At 38.4% G+C, this 24,755-nt stretch overlaps 1 protein-coding gene across 1 annotated transcript in view; it reads right to left on the bottom strand.

Annotated features, from left to right (window-relative positions):
- The window catches only part of DENND2D (DENN domain containing 2D), a 37,542-nt gene extending 15,983 nt beyond the window's left edge, over positions 1-21,559 (bottom strand). Inside the window, exons 1-6 of the mRNA XM_015823512.1 lie at positions 21,466-21,559; positions 15,098-15,270; positions 11,837-11,949; positions 9,776-9,845; positions 1,678-1,755; positions 771-911 (exon numbers count right to left, since the gene is read on the bottom strand). Of these exons, the coding sequence (XP_015678998.1) occupies positions 771-911; positions 1,678-1,755; positions 9,776-9,845; positions 11,837-11,949; positions 15,098-15,270; positions 21,466-21,529 (639 nt within the window). The 5' untranslated portion in view covers positions 21,530-21,559. The remainder of the gene's footprint in view (positions 1-770; positions 912-1,677; positions 1,756-9,775; positions 9,846-11,836; positions 11,950-15,097; positions 15,271-21,465) is intronic.
- Positions 21,560-24,755: the final 3,196 nt, after the last annotated feature.

Raw genomic sequence — 24,755 nt, 5'->3', positions numbered from 1 at the left:
ACAAATGCTTGGAAGATGCATACTGATCAAGTTATTTCACAAGCACAAAAGAATGCAAAAGCCATCATGAAATTTATCCAGGTAAAGGGCAGGGATTGCACACAAGCAGCTCTGAAATTCGTCACAGCAAAACCTATGACCCAAATACTACTTTCTGGTACTGACCGGGATCATGTTTATTCATTATAAATAACTTGGAGCCACACAAAGGTTTTGCAAAAACTCTTCTAGGTGCCTTGATGCATACTTAATTTGCCTCTTAAAATAGAAGGAGGACAATCAAAAGTGGAGCTGAGGACAAGGTTGTTAATATGCCACTTTTTTCCTCATTCTAATAATCCTGGGAGACCAATTTCAATCCTTGGGACAATTGGCAATTTAGGTGACATTTATTCATTACGGTTGCTACTTGGGCACAATTGCTCCTTTTGGAATACATTCAGACAAAAAGAATAATTATATATACCGTATTTATATATTTATAAACAATTCATTGTGGATAAGGTGTGGGCAAACATATGGAAGGTCTGATATTACTGATAGACACTCTCTCAAATAGAGGTTAGTCCTCTCAACTCAGACTTTTTACAGCTTACTCCCTGCTGTTAATCAAACAAAATCCTATTAATTCTATGGGTATTCAATTGTTTTTCTTAAAACCTGTTGGGAGGTATTGGTTTATACATTTGCTTAACATAATTACTTTAATTATAACATTTAATTACAAGTCATGTTAGAATAAGCCAAAGGTATCTCAAGTAGGCACACACCTCTGTTCCGGATTCAGGAATGAAGCTTTTAATGGTAACAGTTTTTCCTGGTGCTGGGAAGGGAGATTCACGTAGGCCCTGCATAAAGGGGTAGACGACTGCTGCAGAGATCTGTCGCCTCTTCTCTACTTCATCCAAAATCTATAAGAAGAAAAAGGATACCCATCACTTTGCAGCTTGCCAACTCAACTCTTGATAGTGGCTTTACTCCTCCTCAAATTATTCAAACCCAACAGAGTCCTAAGCAAAGTAATGATGAGTGATAAATAAGTCCTGATACCATCTCCTACTGAATCATGTGTCTCCTTCAAATGCATTTCATCCTCAGAACCAAGGTGTAAGAACCAAACAGTGAAGAAACAGTAAGAGTGATAGATAATGGTTAAGCCAAGCTTGAAGAACTACATGGATTCAGCCATTTTCATTCTCCTTTCATAAGAGGAAACTAATTGAGAAGTTATTGTAAAGAATTGAGAAGAAGTTAATTTAGTTATATCTGGTCTTGAAAACTATGACTGAGGTGACATTTTAAATTTAGCTTCTTCTATTATTCATGTGTACACCAAGTTATTCAAAATAGCTGGATTATCTGAACTGAGCTACTGTTCTCTATATTCAAGTTAAAATGCTATATTGCTTTTTCCATTCTAATAATGGTGAAAATTCTCTATATGAACAAAATATATCTCTATGAGTAGCCACAGCCATTTCCCAAATATCTGGGATGAGGGACATGACTTTCTTTCCTTTCCTTTTTTCTGTGAAAGATCAGAAGAAGAAAAATATAGAAAGCTCATCTTATGATGAAACAAGATTAGGAACAGCAGATCATTTATTTCTGCCTATTACCTAACAAACGGATTAATGTTTTTTGTATTTAGGGGAACAGTCTATCTAGAAAACATACCTTTGAAAATAGTCCAAAGCAACCAAGACAGCTTACAATGCAATAAACTTCAGGGAGACGAGCATCTCGCCCAGAAGGCTGAAAAGCAGTGATGTAGAAAAAAAGTCACCATTAAATTTCCTTTTAAAATTAAAATTAAACATCACTATTAAATTACACATCTATATTATGGAAATATACAAAACTATTATAGCAGCAAATATATTTGTTTAACCAAGTTCCCAACTTTTGATCCAGGGAAAAATGGCATTCCGAAATAATGTTGATAATTTCTAGTGCACATCCATATGCATATGACTAAAACTCGGGACATATAAAATTTGTTTTTTTAGCTTCAAATCTTGAAATCTTTCAGGCAAGTACATGGTAACGTTACCAGATTTTATATGATTTTGACTTTCTCATTCAAAAATATTCCGTTCCATTTTGTGCTATAGAATATGCAGGCATTGCATTGCTGACATCTAGGTTTTAAGATGGTCTTCCAAAACTTTTAAAGAAGAGTGAGAGAGCTGCATAATATAAAAGTTTAAGAACTACTGGTATAAATTACAGGCAAGTTTAAACACCCAAAACTGATTTTCTTGATTTCAGAGTGGCCAAATAAATAAGCTAGTACATAAAATGGCCTTTGTGGAGTCAGGATTACACTTGTCCTTTACCACATGAGTCAGATTTTTTATAAACATACATATCATTCAGTATGAAAAACAAATAAACCAAGCCTCAGATTGGCGCTGTGATTACTGGATCCTCTGACTCATTCCCTTTCTTAATATCTCATTAAATATAGAACATAAGAAAGGGACTATCCTGGATAATTTTCTTTTTGACAATCTTCTACAGAATGTGCAAATTGGATTTATAAGCAGAAAGGAGCCCAATCTACCTACAGTGAACAAAACAAAAAAATGTTTATTCTTCACAAGCCAGTTCAACTAACTATAGCTTCTTCCTAAATACAGCTCAGACCTGAACAACTTGCACTATATAGCTTTGTGCCTACTGAAGGTGTTACCTAGCCAGATAATAAAACATCTTCATGAAAACAACCACTCTCAGAGAGTCCCAATGACTCCACTGTGTACCTCCTCCAAGAACACTTTTTAATGACATAAATTTAGCCTCAAAACTATCTGTTCCATCCCACTATTACTTTGGAAATATGATCATTTTGATATGAGATTTTTAAATAGAAAAAGTCAGATATATCCCACCCCAAAGAATCTAATCTGCAACCTAATACCTTGTGACACAAGGGTGTACTGCCTATTACTCTTTCCCCTTTAAACAAGGTACTGAATGAAGACATAAGCTGGTTCTGACTCTGGAGCCTCCCAGCCAGGTTATCAGACATGATGATAGTATATCTCAATCCTGGCCATGCTAAATTCCTATCAAACTTCAATCTTAAAGTATAACATTTTCAGGAAAGAAAGAAATACTTTCCAATCTTACCACTCAAACCTCTATATTAATAATTTTTCGTTCAGTGAAAAAAATCATATCAGAAGAAAAACAAGGAAGACTGGATATGGGAAGAAGACTTTAAAGCTGCACCCTGTTCACTTATAGGAATGCCTGTTCAACCTAAATGATCCAAAGAATGGTCATGCTTTAGCTTAGGGGCCTTCAAACTTGGCCCTTTTATGACTTGTGGACTTCAGCTCCCAGAATTCCTCAGCCAGCGGGCCTGGCTGAGGAATTCTGGGAGTTGAAGTCCACAAGTCATAAAACGGCCAAGTTTGAAGGCCCCTGCTTTAGGTTGTCCCAATTTTTTCTTGTTGCCTTTCTTCTAAACCCCTACAATTGAAATATTTATTGCAAATACCACTGGAGTTAAAGGATTGTGAGACCTTTTCCCAACTTAAGGTCAAAGCTTAAAAAAAAAATGTTCACCTTGGTTCAGAAGCAGTTTCTGTTAATTATTAAACAGCCCTTCAAGTGTGCAAACACTTTAATCCTTTTTGGATATTGTGCCCCACATAATTGCAAACAGAGAGAGTAAGGTTCCACTTGTTGGCACTGACCTAGCCACTGTCCCACTGCCCCAACCATCTATACTTCATCAACCCCTAACTATGTAGTTAAAATCCTGAGTCACGGCAGCTTACTCATTTACAGAAGTTTGCTCTATGGCTGAAACTGTTAATCATTATTTAATACATTGCATTAATTGGGAGATACTTTGCAATTTGTCTTGTTTATGTTTATATCATCATATCCCATTCATTCAGCAAACTATCGCCTAAGAAAATACAAAATAAATATTTCCTTTTAATCTATTCATTGTGCAAGTTGGAGCATCTAAGATTTCTCTTTTTACCATTTTCAGCCCAATAGAAGCTGCAGCTGTGTCTTACGGGACAGAATGTTGGGCAGCTACTCAAAATGTTGCTGACTTCCCCATTCTGAGCTCCCCCTTCCTCTTCCTTCCTCAACATCTGAGCTAGAGGGAGTTCTTTTTAAGAGTTTGGGAAGAATCTCCAAAGCCAGGCACTGCAAGCTTGCCTTAACTTTTTTTTTTTCTTTTTAATTGCATCTCTAAAATTAATCAATGCAAAATGATAGCTATAAAACAAAACAAAAAATAGTTTCCTTGATTAATAATAATAATAATAATAATAATAATAATAATAATAATAATAATAATAATAATAATAATAATAATAATAAAGTTGGAAGGGACCTTGGAGGTCATCGAGTCCAACCCCCTGCCCAGGCAGGAACCCTACACCATTTCAGACAAACGGCTGTCCAGTCTCTTCTTAAAAACTTCCAGTGTTGGAGCATTCACCGCTTCTGGAAGCAGGTTGTTCCATTGGTTAATTGTTCTAACTGTCAGGAAGTTTCTCCTTAGTTCTAAGTTGCTTCTTTTTTTACCCAGAGAGATCATTTCAAAGTAGGTTTTCTGTAAATATCTAAAGATCAAGCAAACTCCAAGAAGCAATAAGAGAAACATGTGAGAAACAGGTCTTCTTTATGAAAAAGGCACTTAAAGATTGTGAGGGACTGATGTGAAAAATAAGGAATGAAAGGAGAAACTAAGCTGGTGAAAGCAGGGTGGAGTGAGCTACTGACAGGATGAGAAGAGGGAAATGTGCACTGAGCTGCCACCTGTGTTTTATATTGGTTTTTCTCAGTGAACTCTGTGAGGCATATGACATGTGTTTCGTTTCATTTCAGACTACCTGTTAACACATCCACTTATTAAAACGGAAGCCACGACTGGCTTCAGTTTCTAAATTGTGGTAGTTGTAAAATGTTCCAAAATGAAGTGTGTGACAACCTCACAGGTCTCAATATAAAAACATTGCTATGTATCAGGCAGCTACAAGAAAAAAGATAAACTTGAATTACAAGTGTGTGTATTATATATGGAAACCAAGAGTCCTAAAGTCCATTTGCAAATGGAACAGTGTGAATGGTGTAGGGTTCCTGCCTGGGCAGGGGGTTGGACTCGATGACCTCCAAGGTCCCTTCCAACTTTATTATTATTATTATTATTATTATTATTATTATTATTATTATTATTATTATTATTATTATTATTATTATTATTATTACTTGTCCCTAACTCTGTATATCTTTTCAGTATTTAGGAACACTCTCCCTCCCAAGAAAGTTTTATATTCTAGAGAAGGGGTGTCAAACTGGCAGCCCACGGGCCGGATGCGTCATGCACAGGCCACGCCCACCCCGGCTCCGCAAAGACAAAAAACATCACGATACGTCATGTGACATGATCGAGTTTGATACCCGTGTTCTAGAGCCTTTTCTGTAAAGCCACTTTTACTATTCTTTCCTCCTAACTAGGGGCCTGAAAGGACCTGATACCCAAATGTTGCTGCTTCCACAATGCACTTTTACCACACATCAGAAATAACCATACAGCTAAAGCACATGACATTGTAAGATTTCCCTACATCACTAAATGTAGGAAAAATTTTAACCAGCTGCCATACTGAATGTGTCAATAGTTCTTAGAAGGCCAGTGCTTGGGCACTGCATCCAATATTTTTTTTCTCCTAACCCTAACCCTAATGGTTACTAGATGGCAGCAAAAAATTGCCTTTCTTAAATTTATATGGAGATTCTTAATCATCCAGCTCATGATTGTCCCAAAAGTGCTTTTTCAAAAGGCAAGTGGACTTCCTTTGTTTCACTTGAAGCTTCTTGGATGAGAAGCTAAACATTTTAAAGCAAAACAAAGAAAGTCCAGTTGCCTTTTTTAAAAAGCACCTTTGGGCCTTTCTTAAATTGTTGATTGTTGCTAATCAATCTGCCAACCAATCAACTGATTGACCACTAGATGGCATCAAAGATTTAGTTGTATTTCTTTGCCGCCCTCTGGTGGCAATTAGTTGCCAAAATTTACCCACTGTACAGTATAAATATTGTGAAAGATCTGAGAAAGGGGTTTTGCTATCTGTCATGGATAGATAAATTGTTCTGCATTTCAAAATATAGCCTATAAACTGACCATGGAAACCAGGTTTCCAATCTCCTGCATAACTAAAACATTGCATCACAAGTACTGAGCCCAGCAACCAGGTGAAGGGTGTGGTTCCATGGTACATTTGCTGGCCCAACTGCAACCAAGCAGTTCATCAACCCTGGCCACACATCATCTCAAGCAACTCCTTATCCCTAGGTTGTCCACAAGTCCACATCCACAAATCTTTACAATTGTTCAAAATAACTACCAAATTATATATTTCAGGGAAAAACAGTAATCCTATCAAGATCAGTAGTAGCTATTATTGTTTCTTTCTTCCCCTTAAAATATAAAATTATCAGTGAATACATAAATTAGGCTAGGGGAGGAACTTAGAGGAATATATAAAAGCACTTCAGTTTCTTTCAGCTTTGTAACCTTCAATTATGAAGTATCAATTTATAGTACCATGAATATTTAACTACCAATCCTAGCATCCCCAAGTCAATTTGATTATTGGGCTATCAATGATCATCTGACTACACGTTCTATCACTCCTACATATCAGGCTCTTAGAAGAGATGACTAATTTATTATAGATTTATAATCTAACGCATTTGGTGGTCACCATGTTGAAGAACACTGTTTTAAATAATTCAAATGAGATTGTGTACACCAGCAATTCAACATAAACGTACCCCATTATAAATCTTATAAATCTCATTTGCAATTCTGTTTGGAGTCAGCATAATTTTTTAAAATAATTTTTAATAACAGGAAGAATAAACAGTGGCTGGGTAATAAAGACACACCACATATTCACTATTTTTAACCTAAATAACCTTATTTCACTTCATATAGATATCAATCCCCAAGCAAACCCTATCATTCTTTTATAACCACAGGGAAAATATCTTCTTAAAGAGGTTCTTTCCACTTTGAGACATGAAAATTTTCCATAAGCCAGTTCTTTCCCTCTCTCTAAACCTATTCTACAGTATTGAAAACTCACTTCCCATCTGAGGAAGCTATCAAGAAATTAGCAAACAAATCAATTACTGCCTCTCATGGGACAATCAATAAGTTGGTAGATGAGATAGTGTGAGTTTAACATTTTTTTAAAAAACCTGCATTTTTGGATCTTTTCTATTTGTCCTATGTTTCCTAATATAAACTATGTCTTTGGAATCTCCTGAATTTGAAAGCCAGACATTGTTTATCGCCTATAGTTTTTTTTGCTAGGTTTCCAGAGAGAGAAAATACAATAGGCATGGCTTTCTCATCAAAGGATATTTCCTCCAAATATCCAAACCCCATCTTTACTCCTGAATCGTCCAGCCTATGTGGAAAGATGAAGTAGCATATTCCCCAAATGCAACAACTATCTTTGGTCCAAACTAGCCGAGTTAAGGACAGCCATATTCAATCACAGTGCTTTGTGGTTTGTTGTAATCAGTTGTGTTCATTCTTGATTTTCTAAAAACATGGCTTATCCCATTTCTTCCTTCATTCTCTCTTTTTTATCTTTTCTCTTATTTTATCTGAAGCATAATTAATTAAAAACATGCATTTACCACCACCCAGCAAATCACTTCATTCCTATAGTTCTCTATCCAGACATTTTAGCTGGCTGTCTCAAGGAATCATTATTGGTATTCTCTACTTATTCCAAACCACTGGTCTGATTTTTTTCTACCTTTCCTCTCCATGTTAACTTTCATCTCCATGTTTGTGAAAGGTAGTCATTTCTCATTTACTCTTTGTTTATTAATAAAGCTAGAAGTAATAAAGACCAATGTTATAAAATTTTATTGGTGCAATAAATCTAGTGTTCTTCTTATCTAAGATGGTCCAGAACTTTGGAATGTAGTTTCAGCTCTGTCCAAAGTTACAGAGCTATAAAAGGTAAGTTTGTCATGAGAGCAATCCAGAGTGGACTAAAGCTACTTTTCTGGCTTATATTTTTCAATACAAGATTTTTATTTATTCCCCAAATAAGTCAAGTTCTCTGAAGTTGGATATAGCTGCTTTTATATTCTAACACAACAAATATTTGGCTGCTTTCCAAACTCTTTAAGTTTCACTGTTTGGTTATCTAAAATATAAATTTAGATATTGCACTAAGCCAAAATGACTGTTTGGGTTTTGGCTTAGATATTGTGTAGTTTATTTATTAGATTTTTATCCCGCCTTTATTACTTTACAAAGAACTCAAGGCTGCAAATATACATAATATTCCTTCCATCAAATTATCATTAAATAAACCATAGCTTAGTGTGATTGCAAATCTAACTACAGATAATTCATTGCAAAGATGCTGGCCTATTCATACTAACAAAATGTGAACACTACTGTCATAATTAAACTAATTCAGTGCATAACATGCCTCTCCAATTCTGAATTTTATCCATGTGCTCAATAAAACCTTTGATCTAATATGGCTTCTGAGCATACAGGAATGCTCAGCCAAATATTCTTCCTAAAAATAGCCTGCTCAAGCTTTAAATGTGAGATCACTAAAATGCCACCTTTTCCAATGTGGTATCCTTAAGATTGTTGGATTAGAAATTCCATAACTGTGGATTGTGAAATATTGCAGACCTTGCGTTACGGAAGCAAAGCATATTGCTCTATTGCTGGGCTGTGTGGAATGGTTGCAATTTTCCAAGCGGTCACAATACAATGCAGTTGCTCAAAAAATGGTGGTTGCTTCCAGGATCGCCCCACAGGGCCCAGCAATGGAGCAGCCTGTTCTCCTTCCCTAACCCAAGCTCTGGAGCTCCAGAGATGTTTGAAAGATAAGTGTGCAATGAGTAATGAGGGGTGAGGAGGATGTGGGGCCCAATGACATATGAAGCAGGACTAAGGCCTGCAGGAACCCAGTGAAGGATGGGGGGAGATTGACAGGGGACTCTGCAACAGCTGTAACTTCGGGATCAGGTTGTAAGTAGCTGGGGGGGGGTCTGCTGTAACTTTGAATAGTCACTAAGCGATCAGTCATAAGTCAAGGACTATTTATACTAAAGCTTTCTAATTTAGCAAGAACCTGGCACTAGCACCATGATTCAAATAGACAATATAGGTAGTCCTCGATTTACAACAGTTCATTTAGTGACATTCGAAGTTACAACAGAACTGAAAAAAGTGACTTATGACCATTTTTCACACTTATGGTTGCAGCTTCCCTGTGGTCATGTGATCAAAATCCAGATGCTTGGCAACTGGTTCATATTTATGACAGTTGCAGTGTCCGGGGGCCACATAATCACCTGCTGTGACTTTCTGACAAGCAAAGTCAATGGGGAAGCAAGATTCACTTAACAAACATGTTACTAATTTAACAACTGCAGTGATTCACTTAACAACTGTGGCAAGAAAAATCGAAAAATCGGGCAAAACTCACTTAACAAATGTTTCATTTAACAACAGAAATGTTGAGCTCAATTATGGTCCTAAGTCAAGGACTACCTGTAATAATTTTTTTAAATCATGATGAAACATATTTATTTTCTGGCATTCTAAGGAATTATCGATTATAAGACAAGATATGACAGCATGGAATGTATTGCCTCAATCGATCCAATACCTCAGCCAAGTAAACTCTTAACAAGCCAAATATTGTTTTTTCAAAACAATAAAATTAAAAGAGGAAATAATCACCAACAGTCTTCTGCAGTAGCCAATTTTTCTACTCCCATCAATATTGGTAAGGACAAAAGAAAATGTTTCACTGTAAAGAATAAAAGACATAAAATGATACTAGTTTTGTTTGTTTATCATATTTATATAGCTCCCCATCTCACAGAACATGACTCTGAGCAGTGTACTATGAAACCTAAACATTTAAAAAACACTAAATTAAAAACACCAGTCAAAGTTACCAATGACAGAGTAACAGATAGAGCTATCATGATAGGCAATATAGCCATTTCACTAATTTGCCACTTCTCTGAGATCCCCAAGCCTGATGACACAACCATGTTTTAAGGGACTTGTGGAAGAATGTCAGGGTGGGGCCAGTCTCACCTCAAGGGGAATGGTGTTCCACAGGGTAGGAATCACAGCAAAAAAGGTTGATTCTAGTCCATCACCAAGAGGACCTCTAGCATACCTCTTCTACTGGACATAATATGATGGGCAGATGTAATTGGGTGGAGGAGTCCCTCAATCAACTCGGTCCCATGCCATGAAGGGATTTAAAGGGCAAAACAGTAACCTGAATTGGACTCCAAAGCAAACTGGCAACTAATGTAGCTCATAGAGCAGAGATGTAACATGTGCCATTGTAGAGGCACACATAACTTCCTGCCCCATCGCATTTTGAACCAGTTAATGCTTCAGAATACTCTCCAAAGCAGACCCTTATAGTGTGTGTTGCAATAGGCTATCTGGGAGATGACCAAGATGCCTCCTGACTCAGGAACAGGCACAAATGGTAACAATACGAAGCTGTGCAAAGGCCCTCCTAGCCACAACTGCCACCTGTTCTTCGGGTAGGAGTCATGACTCCAGGAGGCTGCCCATTCTGCACACCAGGTCTGTTTGGAGCAGTGCTACTCCATTCATAGCATAGTCCCTAAACCAGAGGGCTCCAAAACCCAGAGCCAGTCAGGCTTACCAGGGTTCAGTTAAGCCTGTTGTTCCTCATTCAGGCTCTCACAGCCTCTAGCTATCAAGATATAACGCCAACCGCAAAATAGGTACAAAATTTATAAAAATAACAAAACATAAAAATAACCAAATGTTTATAATATTTATAAGAAATAATTTGCAAAACATTGCATGGAAATTATACAAGAAAGGCTATTCAGTACAGCATTTATTTTAGTCAGCACTACTGAAATAAAAAAAGAAAGAAAATCTGCTTAAAATCCAAAATCTATTGAGGCTACCATACCAAAAGTTCCCAAGAAGGCCATTCTGATTATTCATGGCCCAACAGAATGCATGGATCTGTTAAGCTTATCCACAAAGCCAAGAGATTGCTATGACTTACCCAACTATATGTAGTTAGAGCCCCCCACAAAAAATCTCTTAGGAATATTAACTTATTATAATTACCAGTTCTAATTCCCTTTGTGGTGCCCAGAGCACTGTACAAAAAAGTATGAAAAACCATCTAATCACCAAACTATTCAATAGAATTCATATTAAAATACTCTCTTGAAACAAAACAATAGGAATATGCCTATTTAAAATAAAATCCAGTTAAAATAGCCCATTTCCTCCTCTGTCAGCATCTTTTGGGGGTTGCAGATTATCTAAACTACTGCTGCTGAACATAAGATTGCAACCTTTCACTCCTCCAAAGTGCCATTTGTATTCGGATTCAAAACACTCTATTTACTACATACAGGAAGCCACCAAATTAGCATTTGGCTAAAGATCTTCAACCAACAGCAGGAAAGGTGCCATATTTGCTTGCTGAATAGCCTGTCACGTAAATTTTCTCAAACAACCTATACTGGAAAATTCAAGAATAGTAATTCTCCCTAAAAAGGGAAGGAAGAGATCCAAAGTACATACTGATTTAAACAAATACTATTTGTTTATTCAAGTACATATATTTATTCCACTGAGGGGAATAAAAGTACAATATTTCGGGACTGATTGTTATATAGAAACCGGGAAAATGTGAACTTTGTTTTTATTTGCTTTTGTTTTCATGGCATTCAACACTAGGTCTCTTGTAAGACTGGTATACTATCCCAGGACAGTTACCTCTTATACTCCATGAGGGGTGCCCATTCATTACCATCTGGGAAGCAGAACAAGGGAATGGCCTGAAGCAATCTTTCCTCTTCTTCACGCTGTCCTCTCAGTAGATTCTCACGCTGAAAAACAAAGCAGAAAGTAGATGCAAAAAAGTTTCTCTCACAACTTTATTCTATCTGTACTTTTGAGTCAGTGTTGACTCATGGCAAGTGCCTGGAAAAATACCTGTAGAGCTGAGAGGAAATGACTGGCCCAAGGTCATGCAAGTGGCTAGCCTGATGCCTTAACCACTACACCAGACTGATACTCTCCTCATAATTTAATCTAGAAAAACCAATGTCTAGGTTTCTTAAGAATGCAAAAATGAAAAACCACAAGTAAAGACAGAGTCTGCTTACATCATTTACTCAACAGATGCATATTTATTGTATATGGTATGTGTACTATTGTATAACTATCTCTGGAGAATTGATATAAGGCTCAAGGTCATCCACTTTTCTCAGGACTAATCTCAAAAGCAAACCTTCAGTTCTTATAAATGGATAATTACATATATTCAGTGGTGGGATTCAGCCAGTTCGCATCACTTTGGCAGAACCAGTAGCTATTTTTTTTGTTGTCCAGGCCCAGAATGGACTTCTGGAAGCAGCATCCACACAGAGAGCCAGTTGTTCACATATTTGAATCCCACCACTGCATATATTGTACATACTAGAATTATTGTTCTCAAAATGGTTATGTTTGTAAAATTACTAAGATATAAAGCACTTTTTACATTCTCAAGGGACATCCAACATAATTATTAGCAATGTGTAGCCAAATAATTTTTTTCTAACTTTTTTCCAAATCCACGTTTCAACAAGAAAATATTTTTAATCTCCATATAATGAATACTAGTCTGTCTTAAAAGAATACAATTGTCTCCAAGAAAAAACAAAAACTGGTATTATATTTTTAAACTCATTACTCAGTGGTAAAACAGATGTTTTGTGGGCAGAAAATCCAATTTATATTCTGGCATTTTCAAACAAATGATGAAACATTAATTAAATACACTAATGTGATATTTTCTGAAAGCTACATTTAATCCTGATGCTCAGACTATGGGCCTCTGAGATAGCAGGTGATCAGGAAAGATCTGAAAGCTGCTTCTAGTCAGAATAAACAGTACTATTTTGATAGTCTGATCCTGTATACAGCTTCCTAGATCCCATACATATACAGTTTGGTTGGTGCTCAACATTAAGCAGGATTTTGCAAAAGGAAAAAAAAACCAGTAAAGGACTTGCAGCAATTTAGCTGTGCTCCTGCATACCTTTCCTTCTATGCATACACAATCATGAAGCAGAACTTCATGTAAAGAAATCTTCTCCTCATCAGAATGTAAACAGATCTAGGGATTTCCCCATTTGCAAATAACCACAGCACAAAGATGTCTAGCAATATCTTTTTCAGGGCCCCCTGAATATTGCCAATTATTGTGTTTTACCTCAGCCCTTGATTGACACAGTCGTAAATTAGAGTTAGTTTATTTGCCTTATTACTCCAACTTTGTCCAAGGACAGCATTAAGATATATAAAATCCATTAGACTTTGTCACGCCTTACTTTGAAATCAGTGGACAGCAGCAACATGAAAAGACACAAAAGAAGCAGGGCAGGTTCAGCAATGGGAAAAACTAAACGTCATCGTGCTATACTTTCTGCCAGTAGAAAGATGGATGAGTAGTAGGAAATAGTAGGGAAAGGCTTCTAAGTTGATTATTAATGTAAGGGATTATTAATGTAGTATATGTGATGCCTCTATAGAATGTCTTAGGAACAAGGGCATACCATAGTATGAATTTTAAGAGCACCTGTTCAGCAATGAAAGCAGTGGAACAGCAGGTTACATCTAAAGCATTTTGTATTCATACCTGGTGGTTTTAGTAGCTTATGTCATTTCGTAGCCAAAGGCAAGATTAACCTTTATGATTCTCTTAAGAATCTATCATATACTTCCCCTTGCTACATAAGTTAAGTGATGAAAATATATAGCCAAACGAAATCAAACTGCTGCACTGTGATAGGAACCATATGAAGCAAAGCCACAAAGCAAAAGATAATGAGGCCCAGTTAGTCAAAAACAGAAAATAAACGGCACAGATTCTAACTAAGGAGATTACTTTGGGGAAACACACAGTTAGACCAACACAACCTAAGCTTTAGCAGATATCCATGCACTTTTTTTGTTAGGGAACAGATATATTTCAAGTAGTCTCAAATAAGACAAACTATCTGGCCATTGCAATCTTGGTGCCTCTTTCCCTATCTACATTTGCTATAAGTTGGCATGCAAAAGGAAGAGTGGTTGATTGATGTCAGAGCTTCTAGGTCAGTGATGGCGAATCTTTTAGAGACCGAGTGCCCAAACTGCAACCCAAAACCCACTTATGCATCGTCGGGTGCCGGGTGGGTGTGGCCCATTGTGTGGGTGTGGCCCATTGTGTGGGTGTGGCCCATTGTGTGGGCATGGCTGCGGTGGTAACGGCAGACTGGGTGGGACTAAAAAGTTCAATCAATCAATTCCAACTTTGCAAGATCTTTTTTTTCCCACGAGAAGTTGAAATTTACTAATTGATTGAACCTTTTTTTTTTGCACATGGCGCTGGAGGCCTAAAGCGAAAAGGTTTTATAAAACCCAGCTGAAGGCCTAGGACTGGGGCAATGGCGCGCGTGCCCACAGAGAGGGCTCTGAGTGCCGCCTCTGGCACCCGTGCCATAGGTTAGCCACCACTGTTCTAGGTAGATAAAATCAAGAAGATTTTATCTACCTAGAAGCTCTGACATCAATCAACCACTCTTCCTTAATGCTTTGAGGTAGGCCCTAATAGCAGATCTAGTTCGCGCTAATTTGGATTCACTCCATGTTGTCCTTCAGCACTGCTCTAGGCATCTCTTCAACCATTTCATCTCCTTCAATTCATTGGTAAACTCCAAAGCATTGCAAAAGGGCAGTCAGCATCACTTACTAACATGTTCCACTGAGTATCATCCACATACTGATGATAGCTTATCCCCTGATGTTAGATAATCTCACCCAGAAGCTTCATGTAGATATTAAAGAGGAGTGGAGAGAGAACACTGAATGAAATGCAATTAGAGCACAGCCAGCCACAGTTGTTGCTCCAGGTTTTGCACATATATATCTGTGAGAAATATCTGAAAAGGACTCCTAGCAATGTTCTAATTTCTACACATGATGAAATCATTATGTTCAATTCCTTACCTTTGGAAATTGATAGGTAATCTTGGGCTCATAATTTCCCTTTGTGTCCTTTTTAAGTGAGACTACAACCAGGTATTCAAAAAATGGGTGTCCAGCTGAATAAGAGAAACTGCTTCCCAGCCTTATATCAGCACCAGATTTGTTTACTGTAGGATTTGTATCCTGGGAATCACCTGTAATGCAAAACAACAAAAGCAATGTTATATGTAAAATGTAAAAATCTTGGCTAAGATCAGACATACATTCCATGTCAAGGAAAGTGAATTATCTGTCTTGAAACAAATGCTTCTAAAGATAACAAATTGAAACCATTCCTCACCATTTGCTTCCTATCTGCTTCCTATAGACACTAGTCCTAACAAGGTTTATCTTCCAGTGCATAAACCCTTGCTGCAGTTTCTTTCTCATTAGCAATACATAACTAGCAAACATTTATAGCTAGCATTCACATTAACAGTGATCTCAACTCCCATCCCTTATCATCTGTTGCTGCACACAGCCTCAGTTTTATACAAAATTTCCCCCAAGAAAGCATTGATGACCTGAACCATCTGCTCACAATTTTTATCTTAGGGTTCCTGCTCTGAATCGAGAGTATTCTACATTCACATCTACACTGACACCTGCTCTCTTGAATGCCTTCATTGACATCCACTTGGCAGGTAGATACTACGTAAAAATCTGTTGCTTCCTCCAGGCTTTCCTTGAATGGATGTTGCTATTACTATGGTGGCAATTTTTCAAAACCATCTTCTTTAAATGTTGTCTAAATTGTATTTCTCTACCACTGTCTAGTAAAGATCAGAAAATCAGTATAAATCTTTATCCATGAGTCAGAAAGGACGGAAAGAAAGAGCAGAACAGAACAACAGTCATCTTGTGGGGGAGATGAGTGGCATAAAAGTTTAATAAACAAACAAATAAATAATATGTATACAGAAATGCAAAGAAGCTCTTCTGAGTTAGTCAAACAATAAATTACAGATAATGACTGCATCAGGCTGCATGAGGCAATGTTTAACAACTTTTGCCAATAGGTGGATTCAACTGCCTGAAGGAAAAAAATCAAGTTTTAAGTAAATGAGGAGTGTAGAGGAAAATCCCTTCTGTGTTTGCCTTAGACAGCCGATTCTATAGATAAAGAGGTGAGGAATGTCATCACCAAAGCAGAAACAAATCTTGGAGAAGAAAGAACACATTTCCATGCTGTCATATAATCAAGTCAGCACCCAGTCACCCTTGACATCTTGTACATCAGCTGCATTTGAAAAACATGCTAAAACTATAAGCCACCCTTAATTAACTACTTTGGCTGTGGTTATTGGGCATGCTCAGTACAGACCAACCAATTATATTATAGCTTTTAATGGGATGGTTTAGTTCACACAATACTGTAATGGCTATTTTGCTCAAGACATTAGAAAAATATAAATTAAACGTATACATATAATCTGAAAACTGTATTTGAATCAAATGTGGTTGTAAGAGTCAATTATTTGAACTGAATATAGGAACAAAATATAGTTTCCCACTTGCTCCTCTATTCTATTCTAATGTCAGTGAAGACCCTCCAATTGGAACCATAGAATAATTTAAATATTGACAGGAGAGCTCCATAGGTTGCCCACTTGTAAATGCTTTTTCATGGCTTTGATGCTATCGAAGCCAAACAAATATTAGCTTTTGTAAGAAAATACCAAAATAAGAGGAGGGAGCAGAATTTACAATAAATTTTTAAAAGACCAAAGCTCTGTTCATCAAAATTGCTTCCAATATAGAATGAGTTAAGAAACAAATCTTGCTTTATAATTTGCACTATAGACATAAAATGCTATAGTGATAATTCCAAGATATATTTCCAAAGTGATATGCTAAATTATAATTTGTAGTTAAAAAATTAAACTTCAGGCTTAGTTAGGTGCTTGTTAAACCTATTTGGGAGAGCTGCACCTCTAAAAATGGTTACATTTCCCAAATTATTACAACTTTTTCAGATATTGCTAGTGACTTTAACCTGTTTTGTATTCCAAAACAAAAGGCATGCATAAATATAAAATTATTGTAGAGTAATATCTCAAAGGGGATGGGGATTTTCTAATATACTGTATGATTTAGTTAAAATCTCTATTATTTTGAAAAATAAACTTAAAAAACAGAAAAAAACTGAAGAATTACATTCATATAAACATTCATTATTTCACACAAAAAAATAGACCTAAAATGTTACGAAGAGGGCTTGCAAAGTTCCTTCTTGGATTGCACAACTGAAATCTGCAAAAGTAGCACCAAATATGAATACCGTCATCTTTGTCGCTATTGGGCAACATTCTTTTTCAGTTAAATTAAAGCTAAAGCACAAGAGAATTGCCACTGCTCCCAACTCTACATCCAAGGTTTTTCTTAGCATGACTGGCTGGGGAAGAAGGAGAGAGAAGGGAGGGGAGTTGATGGTTATGTTGGTGCTAATTCTCAAATCTCCCTGGGTGTTAATTCCATGGTATCAGAGAGCAAAAGACACATCCATGCCTAAGAGATTTCTGAACTAAAACACCTGTTTTAACAAAGCTCCTTTTTATACACTTTTGTTAATATTTCCTCCTTTTGATACCATTTTTCTATTTTATTTCACTTTACCTTATCTTAATATTTTACTTATTTCAGCAATTAAAACTAATTAAAAGTACCCAGTACTATAGGTAAAAGTACCAGATGTAGAATCAGCCCTGGAATTTTAAAATCAGCAAAGGCTGCAAAACACACACATACACAGACACACACAGAGATTAATGAGCTCCTCACTTCAAAGGTTTCCACTGGAACTTGATTTCTTGGAATCCTGTGAGCAGTTCTTCAGTGCTACCCCATCCATCAGATGAAATGCCAGAGTCTCCTCTCCCTAATGAGGACTACAGACTCCTGTGGACTAATGACTTGCAGGAAACTATTGCCTCTGGTAAGCGCACCACCCATTTGAAAGGTTGTGTTTGTATTTTTGTCTCTAATGAAGCTCCAGCTGACAAACTAAACAACACCCTAACCATACACACATACCTATCAGATTGTTTAATGAAATATTGTCTTTTACTGCTCTGACTGCAATAGCAAATAACAACTATTTCTGTAAAAATTGATAATCTGAAGAAATCCTTTGATGCCCACCCAGGAGTGTTACAGAAAGCAAACTGCCTTCAGTGAGCTTCTGTGCTGGGTACCCCTCCATCTGGATGGATAAGTAGCCTGGAAAGTGTAAAACCTGTGCTCCTTCAAGCGCAAATAGCAAAAAGGACCCGGTCCTCATGTATCAACATAAACAGTTGTTCTTAATAACAGCATTAATGTGGGGAGATTGCGATCATTTTTTCCTAAACCTTCACTGCCAGCCTCACGCCACTGACATGGTTCATATGAAATGAACGTATGAAATGCTTCCCATAAAAAAAAAAGGATTCAGTTGCTTTTCAGAAATACTATCGACACTTTTAATAATGATGATCTTTTAAAGGACTGCTTAGAATTACTTCTATTTGGGAATTCTCTGATGATAACATGAGGCCTCTTCTAAACAACATTACATCAACATTACAGCTCATTCCAAAATGCTGTGTCTGTTTTCTCCTTCCTTTTCGGCTTATCTTGCTTTGAACGGCTGGAGAAGTGGGGGGTGGAGGAGAGTAGAGAAGTGGCATGCCTCCTTCTATCCTCTGCAGTGATCACTCTGCAACAAAGACCAGAGAGCAGAAGACCATCTTATCTTCTGCTTCCAGTAACTATCACAAAAGGGGGTGTTTTTCATCCACCACTTTCTTCCACCAACTCTGCTTTACTTATTTTTGACATCCCCCCCTTTTTACCTATCAGTAGCCCCACATAAAACTCTGAAAACATTAAGAGGTAAAGATATGTTCAAATTCAGAACAATGGAAAGGGGCAAATACTTTACAGGTAGCCTCAACTTGATGACCATTCATTCAGTGACAATTTGAAATTATGAGAGTTCTGAAATAAGGCACTTATGACCCGTACCTGCAGTTATGGTTGTGGCAGCACCCCTGTGGTCAAGTGATCCAAATTTGGGGGCTTGGCAGCCCATCCACACTTAAGGTGGCAGGATGGATTAAATGCCCCCGCTCTCCCCCTCATCTAAGCTCTTTTGGCCACCTGTCACCCTTCACTCCACTACTCCAGTTGACCTTTGTCAACTTCTTATTCCTTCCTGCAGATGAAGGCCTGGCCTGGCTCTTCCTGAGGCAGCTGCTGGCCATGTGAGGCAGACCTCCCCAGATCTTGGGAGGAAACTATTACAGGGAAGAAAGCCTCACCTAGTCAGCAGCTGCCTGGGCACACCTTATCAGCAGTGGAGCAAGAAGGTGACAAAGATCAGCTGGAGCCTTGGAGCGCAGGGTGGCAGAAACTACTCTGGCTAGGCCAAGGTAAGGCTAGGCTTCATGCAGCACAAAGGGGCTTCCTGGTGCACTGTGCCACTAGGGCTTTTTGCAGCCCCAGAGCTCCACCACACCAGGAAGCCTCTTTGTGCCACATGAAACCATCCTCATCCCAGTCCAACAGCACAGTGCAGAAGGGCTTTCTGATACATTGCAGCTCTGAGTCATTTTGCAGCCCCAGAGCTACAGAGCATCAAGAAGTGCTTGACTGCAGTGTATTCTTTTCCCAGCCTTCCTGAGCTCAGGCCACATCACAGTAGCCTCCTCCCTCAATTGTGCACAACCTGCGTTGGCCCTCAAAAGGCAGCAACCCCATGCTCCTTACCTGGGATTCCTTCTACTTCCTGCTTAACAGGAATTATGAGGCAACTAAGACTGCAGGGACTGCTGTCACTAAGCTATGCAGGACATTTTGCTTTAGGACCACATCACTTAGCGATGGAAATTCCAGTCCCAACTATGATTGTAAATCAAGGACTATCTCTACAAAGAACTGTATTCTGGGTTTGATTTTGGCTGTTACATGAATTACATTCAATCTGCAGTGTTGCATGAATTCAGCCATTGTGTTGTAGATTAGAAACGTTTACTTTGTGAACAGAATAGAAAGGGGAGTTGTTAGCCTGCTCCACATATGCACTTCCTGGTTCCTGATACAAAGTTGTTACATATCTGAGTTTACTTCATACTTGATATAAAATAATCCCAGCCTTGATGCTGAATCAATCCATCTGAACACACCAATACACACTGTCATACATTTATACTTAATCCTTTTCAATAATGTAACTTGAGTTTCCCAGCAAGCTACCTTGTTAAATGGCCATTCAACATGGAGAAAGATCACAGGTATTCTTAAAGGCCAGATGTACATTATAGCACAAATGAAAGAGGCCAAGACCTTTTACACTGGTATAATAAAATAGAATAACCTTAATTCCAGTGGTGGGATTCAAATATGTGAACAACCGGTTCTCTGTGTGGATGCCACATCCGGAAGTCCATTCTGGGCCTGGGCAACAAAAAATTAGCTACCGGTTCTGCTGAAGTGGTGAGAACTGGTTGAATCCCACCACTGCTTAATTCCCCTGCTTTAACCAAAGAAGTAACCAGAATTAGGGTCAACATCTTATCCAAAAGTATACAGTAAAAAAAAAAAAGCTATAATCAATGTATTTGTTAAGGTCTCTTATATCTCATCGTTATTTCCCTCCAACTTGACTACATGTTGTAAAAAATGAGTAGCTAAAGTTTGGTTAAGCGGAAACTAAACTGCACAAAAATAACCTTCGTTTCTGCATCCTGTCTCTTATTTTCTGAAAACCTTATCAATTCTAATCTCCAGTTGCAAAAAAACATTTTGTACCTTAAAAGCCCATCTAAATAATTATCACATGGACTTGTATGATCAAAAGTATCATAAAACCCAATCTGGCAGCTTCAGCTTATTTACTGTCAAGTTGACTTCATTCATTCAGTCTTATTCCCAAAATTCCTTCTTCCAGTTTTCCCGGTTATCCCAAACGTTTCCTTCCGATGTCGTCATATTAAGTACACAAGGGACTTTCCTACCGTGAATTTATCGGAAGCGTGGTGGGGGAACACCGCTCAGCGTCTGACCAACCGGCGGGGGCAGAGAATAAGGGTAGACCCAGCACAAACTTGGCATGGTCATTTCTGTCGGCCCTGCCCCCCCCCCCAAACTTCCGCAGGGACGGCATAGGCACGGCGCACCCCATGGCGCAAATTCACTCACTGGATCGGCAAGCACGTTGCTTTTCCCGAGAGTTCGAACTACGGCGGAGCAGGGGAAGCCGAGCAAGGAGACCGAAGGGAAGAAGAGAAGGGGACGAAGGCTGGGCTGGCGCCAGACTGACGGACAAGTGGGAGGAAGGGAGCTCGCCCGGTCCTGCCCTTCAGGCTCACCTCTCCTAGACGATCTCTGTACCAGGCTATTTCGGAAGAAGCGGGCGAACCTCTCTCCCGCCATGCCGTAAATGGCTCGCTCTCTTCCGCACCAAGCTGCCGCCGCCGCCGCCGCCGCCGCCTCCTCGTCCCGCTTCGCGTCGACTTAAAACTCTACACCTGGGAAAAGTGAAAGCGGTGGCAGCAGCGGAGTTGCCGGGCGGGAGGAGCCTTCGGGAGGCTGGGAAGAGGCGCGCTGCAGTTCCCGAGCGAGGCGATGGGTGGAGAGCAGAAGCCTCTGCCGGGAGGAACAACACCTGAAAGGCGGCAGCCTGCCAGGAAAACACCAGGCCGCCACGTGCGCACGCCTCACTTCAATTGAGACAGAACTCTGCCCGCATTGGTTGTGGGATCCTCAGGCTTTCCGTGTCGGCGCAGCGTCATTCAAACTCACGAGAGGCTTGCTCGTACGTTTGTACACCGCTGCAGGTCTTTGCCTTTCCTTGTTTTATTTATCTTTGGCCATGCTTCTCAGGAGCTTTTCATTCGGAATATGGTATACTTGTTTTTATATATATATATATAAACAAGTATACCATATTTTTTTTAAAAGTGCAAATTTCCTCGACGTCTCACGTGGCTTCTATGGGGCTAAAGTTCCAGTGTTTCTCAACCTTGGCAACTTTAAGATGGGTGGACTTCAACTCCCAGAATTCCCCAGCCAGATATGCTATTTAGGGAATTCTGGGAGTTGAAATCCACACATCTCAAAGTTGCCAAGGTTGAGAAACACTGGGCTAAACTGAAATGAAATTTGCTAGATTTTATTCTTTAAGATGTATTTCGTTAAAGGGACAAAATATATTTAATTTATTATATTCAAAGTTATAAAAGCTTGAATTACATCCAGCTTCTTAAGAGAAGTACAAATACCCATGCTAAGATCCATTATATGTCTAAATCCAAGTTTTTCTTAAATAGTAACACCACCCATACAAGGCAAAATCAAACAACTTATGGGAGAATCACACACATGAAATCCAATTAAAAGTGTCTATAGCAAGAGTGTATGTGTACACATACATATAGAGACAGAGGCTGTGAATTCTAGTCTTGTTTTAAGCACAAAGTCAACTGAGTGATTTTAGGCCAGTCCCTCTTCTTTAACCCTAAGGAGGGAATGGCAAACCACTTCTGAAAAACCTTGCCAAGGAGACTGCAGCAGTTGCCAGGAATCAAAAACTAACTTGAAGGCCCACACTCCACTCCTAGGAAGATGCCAGTGACAAAGCACTTCCAAAAAAGATTGTCAAGAAAATTGCATGGACTTAATCCCTATAGGTGCCAGAATTCAAGACTCGCTTGAAGGCACAAATTAAAAAATATGCACACTAAACCACCAAGATGAGAGCAGTTCCATGATATGTTGCTGCCTGAGACATCATATTGGTATTCACCCCTCCCCACGCACACACTATATACAGCAGTATATAGTATGTTGGTCTGGTTGTGGAATATGTGTTAAATCATAGGCTTAGTTTCAATACTAACTGAACCTAGCTATTGTGTTTCATAGAGCATGGCTCATGGCTTAGTATGTTATGCAAGCTTATCCAATTGACATTTATTTAATAAACTAGGAATAAGCAATCTCTAAATTTGTCAAGAAGATGTATGCTCACATTATTAACCTAATCTCATTATTTGATTAAGTAGCTTCCCTAATGGATTGTGGAAATACTGTAGCCGTGACATTCTGATTAGCAAGCTAATCAACCTGATTAGCAAAATATATGGGCTATTGTGTGCACATCAGACAATCAAATTGAAAGAATACTCACTTGGATTTTTGGAATGAAGTATTAAATGGTATGCCACAACATTCAGTCCTAAGTCCTATACTTGAAACGTTTTTATTAAAGGGCTTTGGTGAAGAAGTGGAAAAATGCTTATAAAATTGGCCGGTTGTATAATCTGAGTGAAACAGCCAAATAAATCAAAAACTCAGATTGGTCTTAATAGGATAGAGCCGTGGTTCTCAACCTGTGGTTTCTGAAAGCTTGAAGAAATGTTATGATTTAAATCCTGAGTTAAATCTTGGGGGGTCTGTGGCCATAGTCTGTGGCCACAAAAGATATTTAAAGGGGATCAGTGGTGAAGAAAAGGTTGAGAACCATTGGCCTAGCCCTAGAGAATATCTTATTGAAATTGAATAGACAATGCAAAAGTCTTCATTTAGGAAATACAATTCCAATAAAGTGGGTTAAGAAGGGGGATATCTGGCTTTGTGAAAAAGTTCTTGGAAAAGTTGATTTCAAACTGCATCTGAGTCAATAAAATAGTGTTTACAAAAAAAGGCAGATCCAGTATTATATTGCATCAAAAGAGGTCGTTTCCAAATAAAAGGAAGTAATGGTACATTTTGTAATACAGTACGTTGGTGTACTCTTTCCACAGCCCCTATGCCTCTGTTTACTCCAACAGAGGTCAAGGGTCATGAAGTTATTTCCTTGTTTCTTACCAGTCAAACCTGTAAAAGACAAGCATTGCATTGCTCTTTTATAACAGGCATGCACAGATTAACTTTCAAGACAGTTTTTAGTTTGTTTAGAATTCAATCATTCTGTAGGTTGTTTGGCCTGCCCAGGTGGACAAGGATATTTATTGCTGGGGCAAAACAGTTTATCAGAACCATCTCAGGTATATCCTGTTAAAGGCTTTACACCTTAGGAAGAATTCCTGTAAAGGGGGTTTAAATGATTTGGCAATATTAACTGTTAAGATGACTTACCTGGAGATATGTTACTATTCTGAAAATACCTGAAGGTAACTTATTCTTTCATAGAGTATAAGGACCTTATATTTACAGAAGGATAAAGCTTGTTTTCCATTGTCCCAGACTGCTAGATACAAAATAGTGCCTTTAAGTAATAGGAAGACAGATACTATATGAATTTTAGAAAAAGGTTTTAACTACTTGATAAGATAGAAAAATGTGGGTTAGACAGCATCACCACCAGATGGATCCGTAGCTGGCTGACCGGCCATACTCAGTGTGTGGTTCTCAATGGAACCACATCTACATGGAGGGAAGTGTGTAGTGGGGTGCCCTAGGGCTCTGTTCTGGGCCCAGTGCTCTTCAACATCTTCATCAATGATTTGGACGAGGGGATAGATGGGGAACTCATCAAATTTGCAGACGACACCAAGCTGGCAGGAATAGCCAACACTCCAGAAGACAGGCTTAGGATACAGGAGGATCTGGACAGACTTGAACACTGGGCGCTATCTAACAAAATGAAATTCAATGG

This window comes from Protobothrops mucrosquamatus, unplaced genomic scaffold (assembly GCF_001527695.2).
Source record: "Protobothrops mucrosquamatus isolate PMUCROS unplaced genomic scaffold, P.Mucros_1.0 scaffold1896, whole genome shotgun sequence".
Taxonomy (NCBI): domain Eukaryota; kingdom Metazoa; phylum Chordata; class Lepidosauria; order Squamata; family Viperidae; genus Protobothrops; species Protobothrops mucrosquamatus.
The sequence above is the reverse complement of the archived record's forward strand: the minus strand, read 5'-3'. Positions and strand labels throughout refer to the sequence as shown.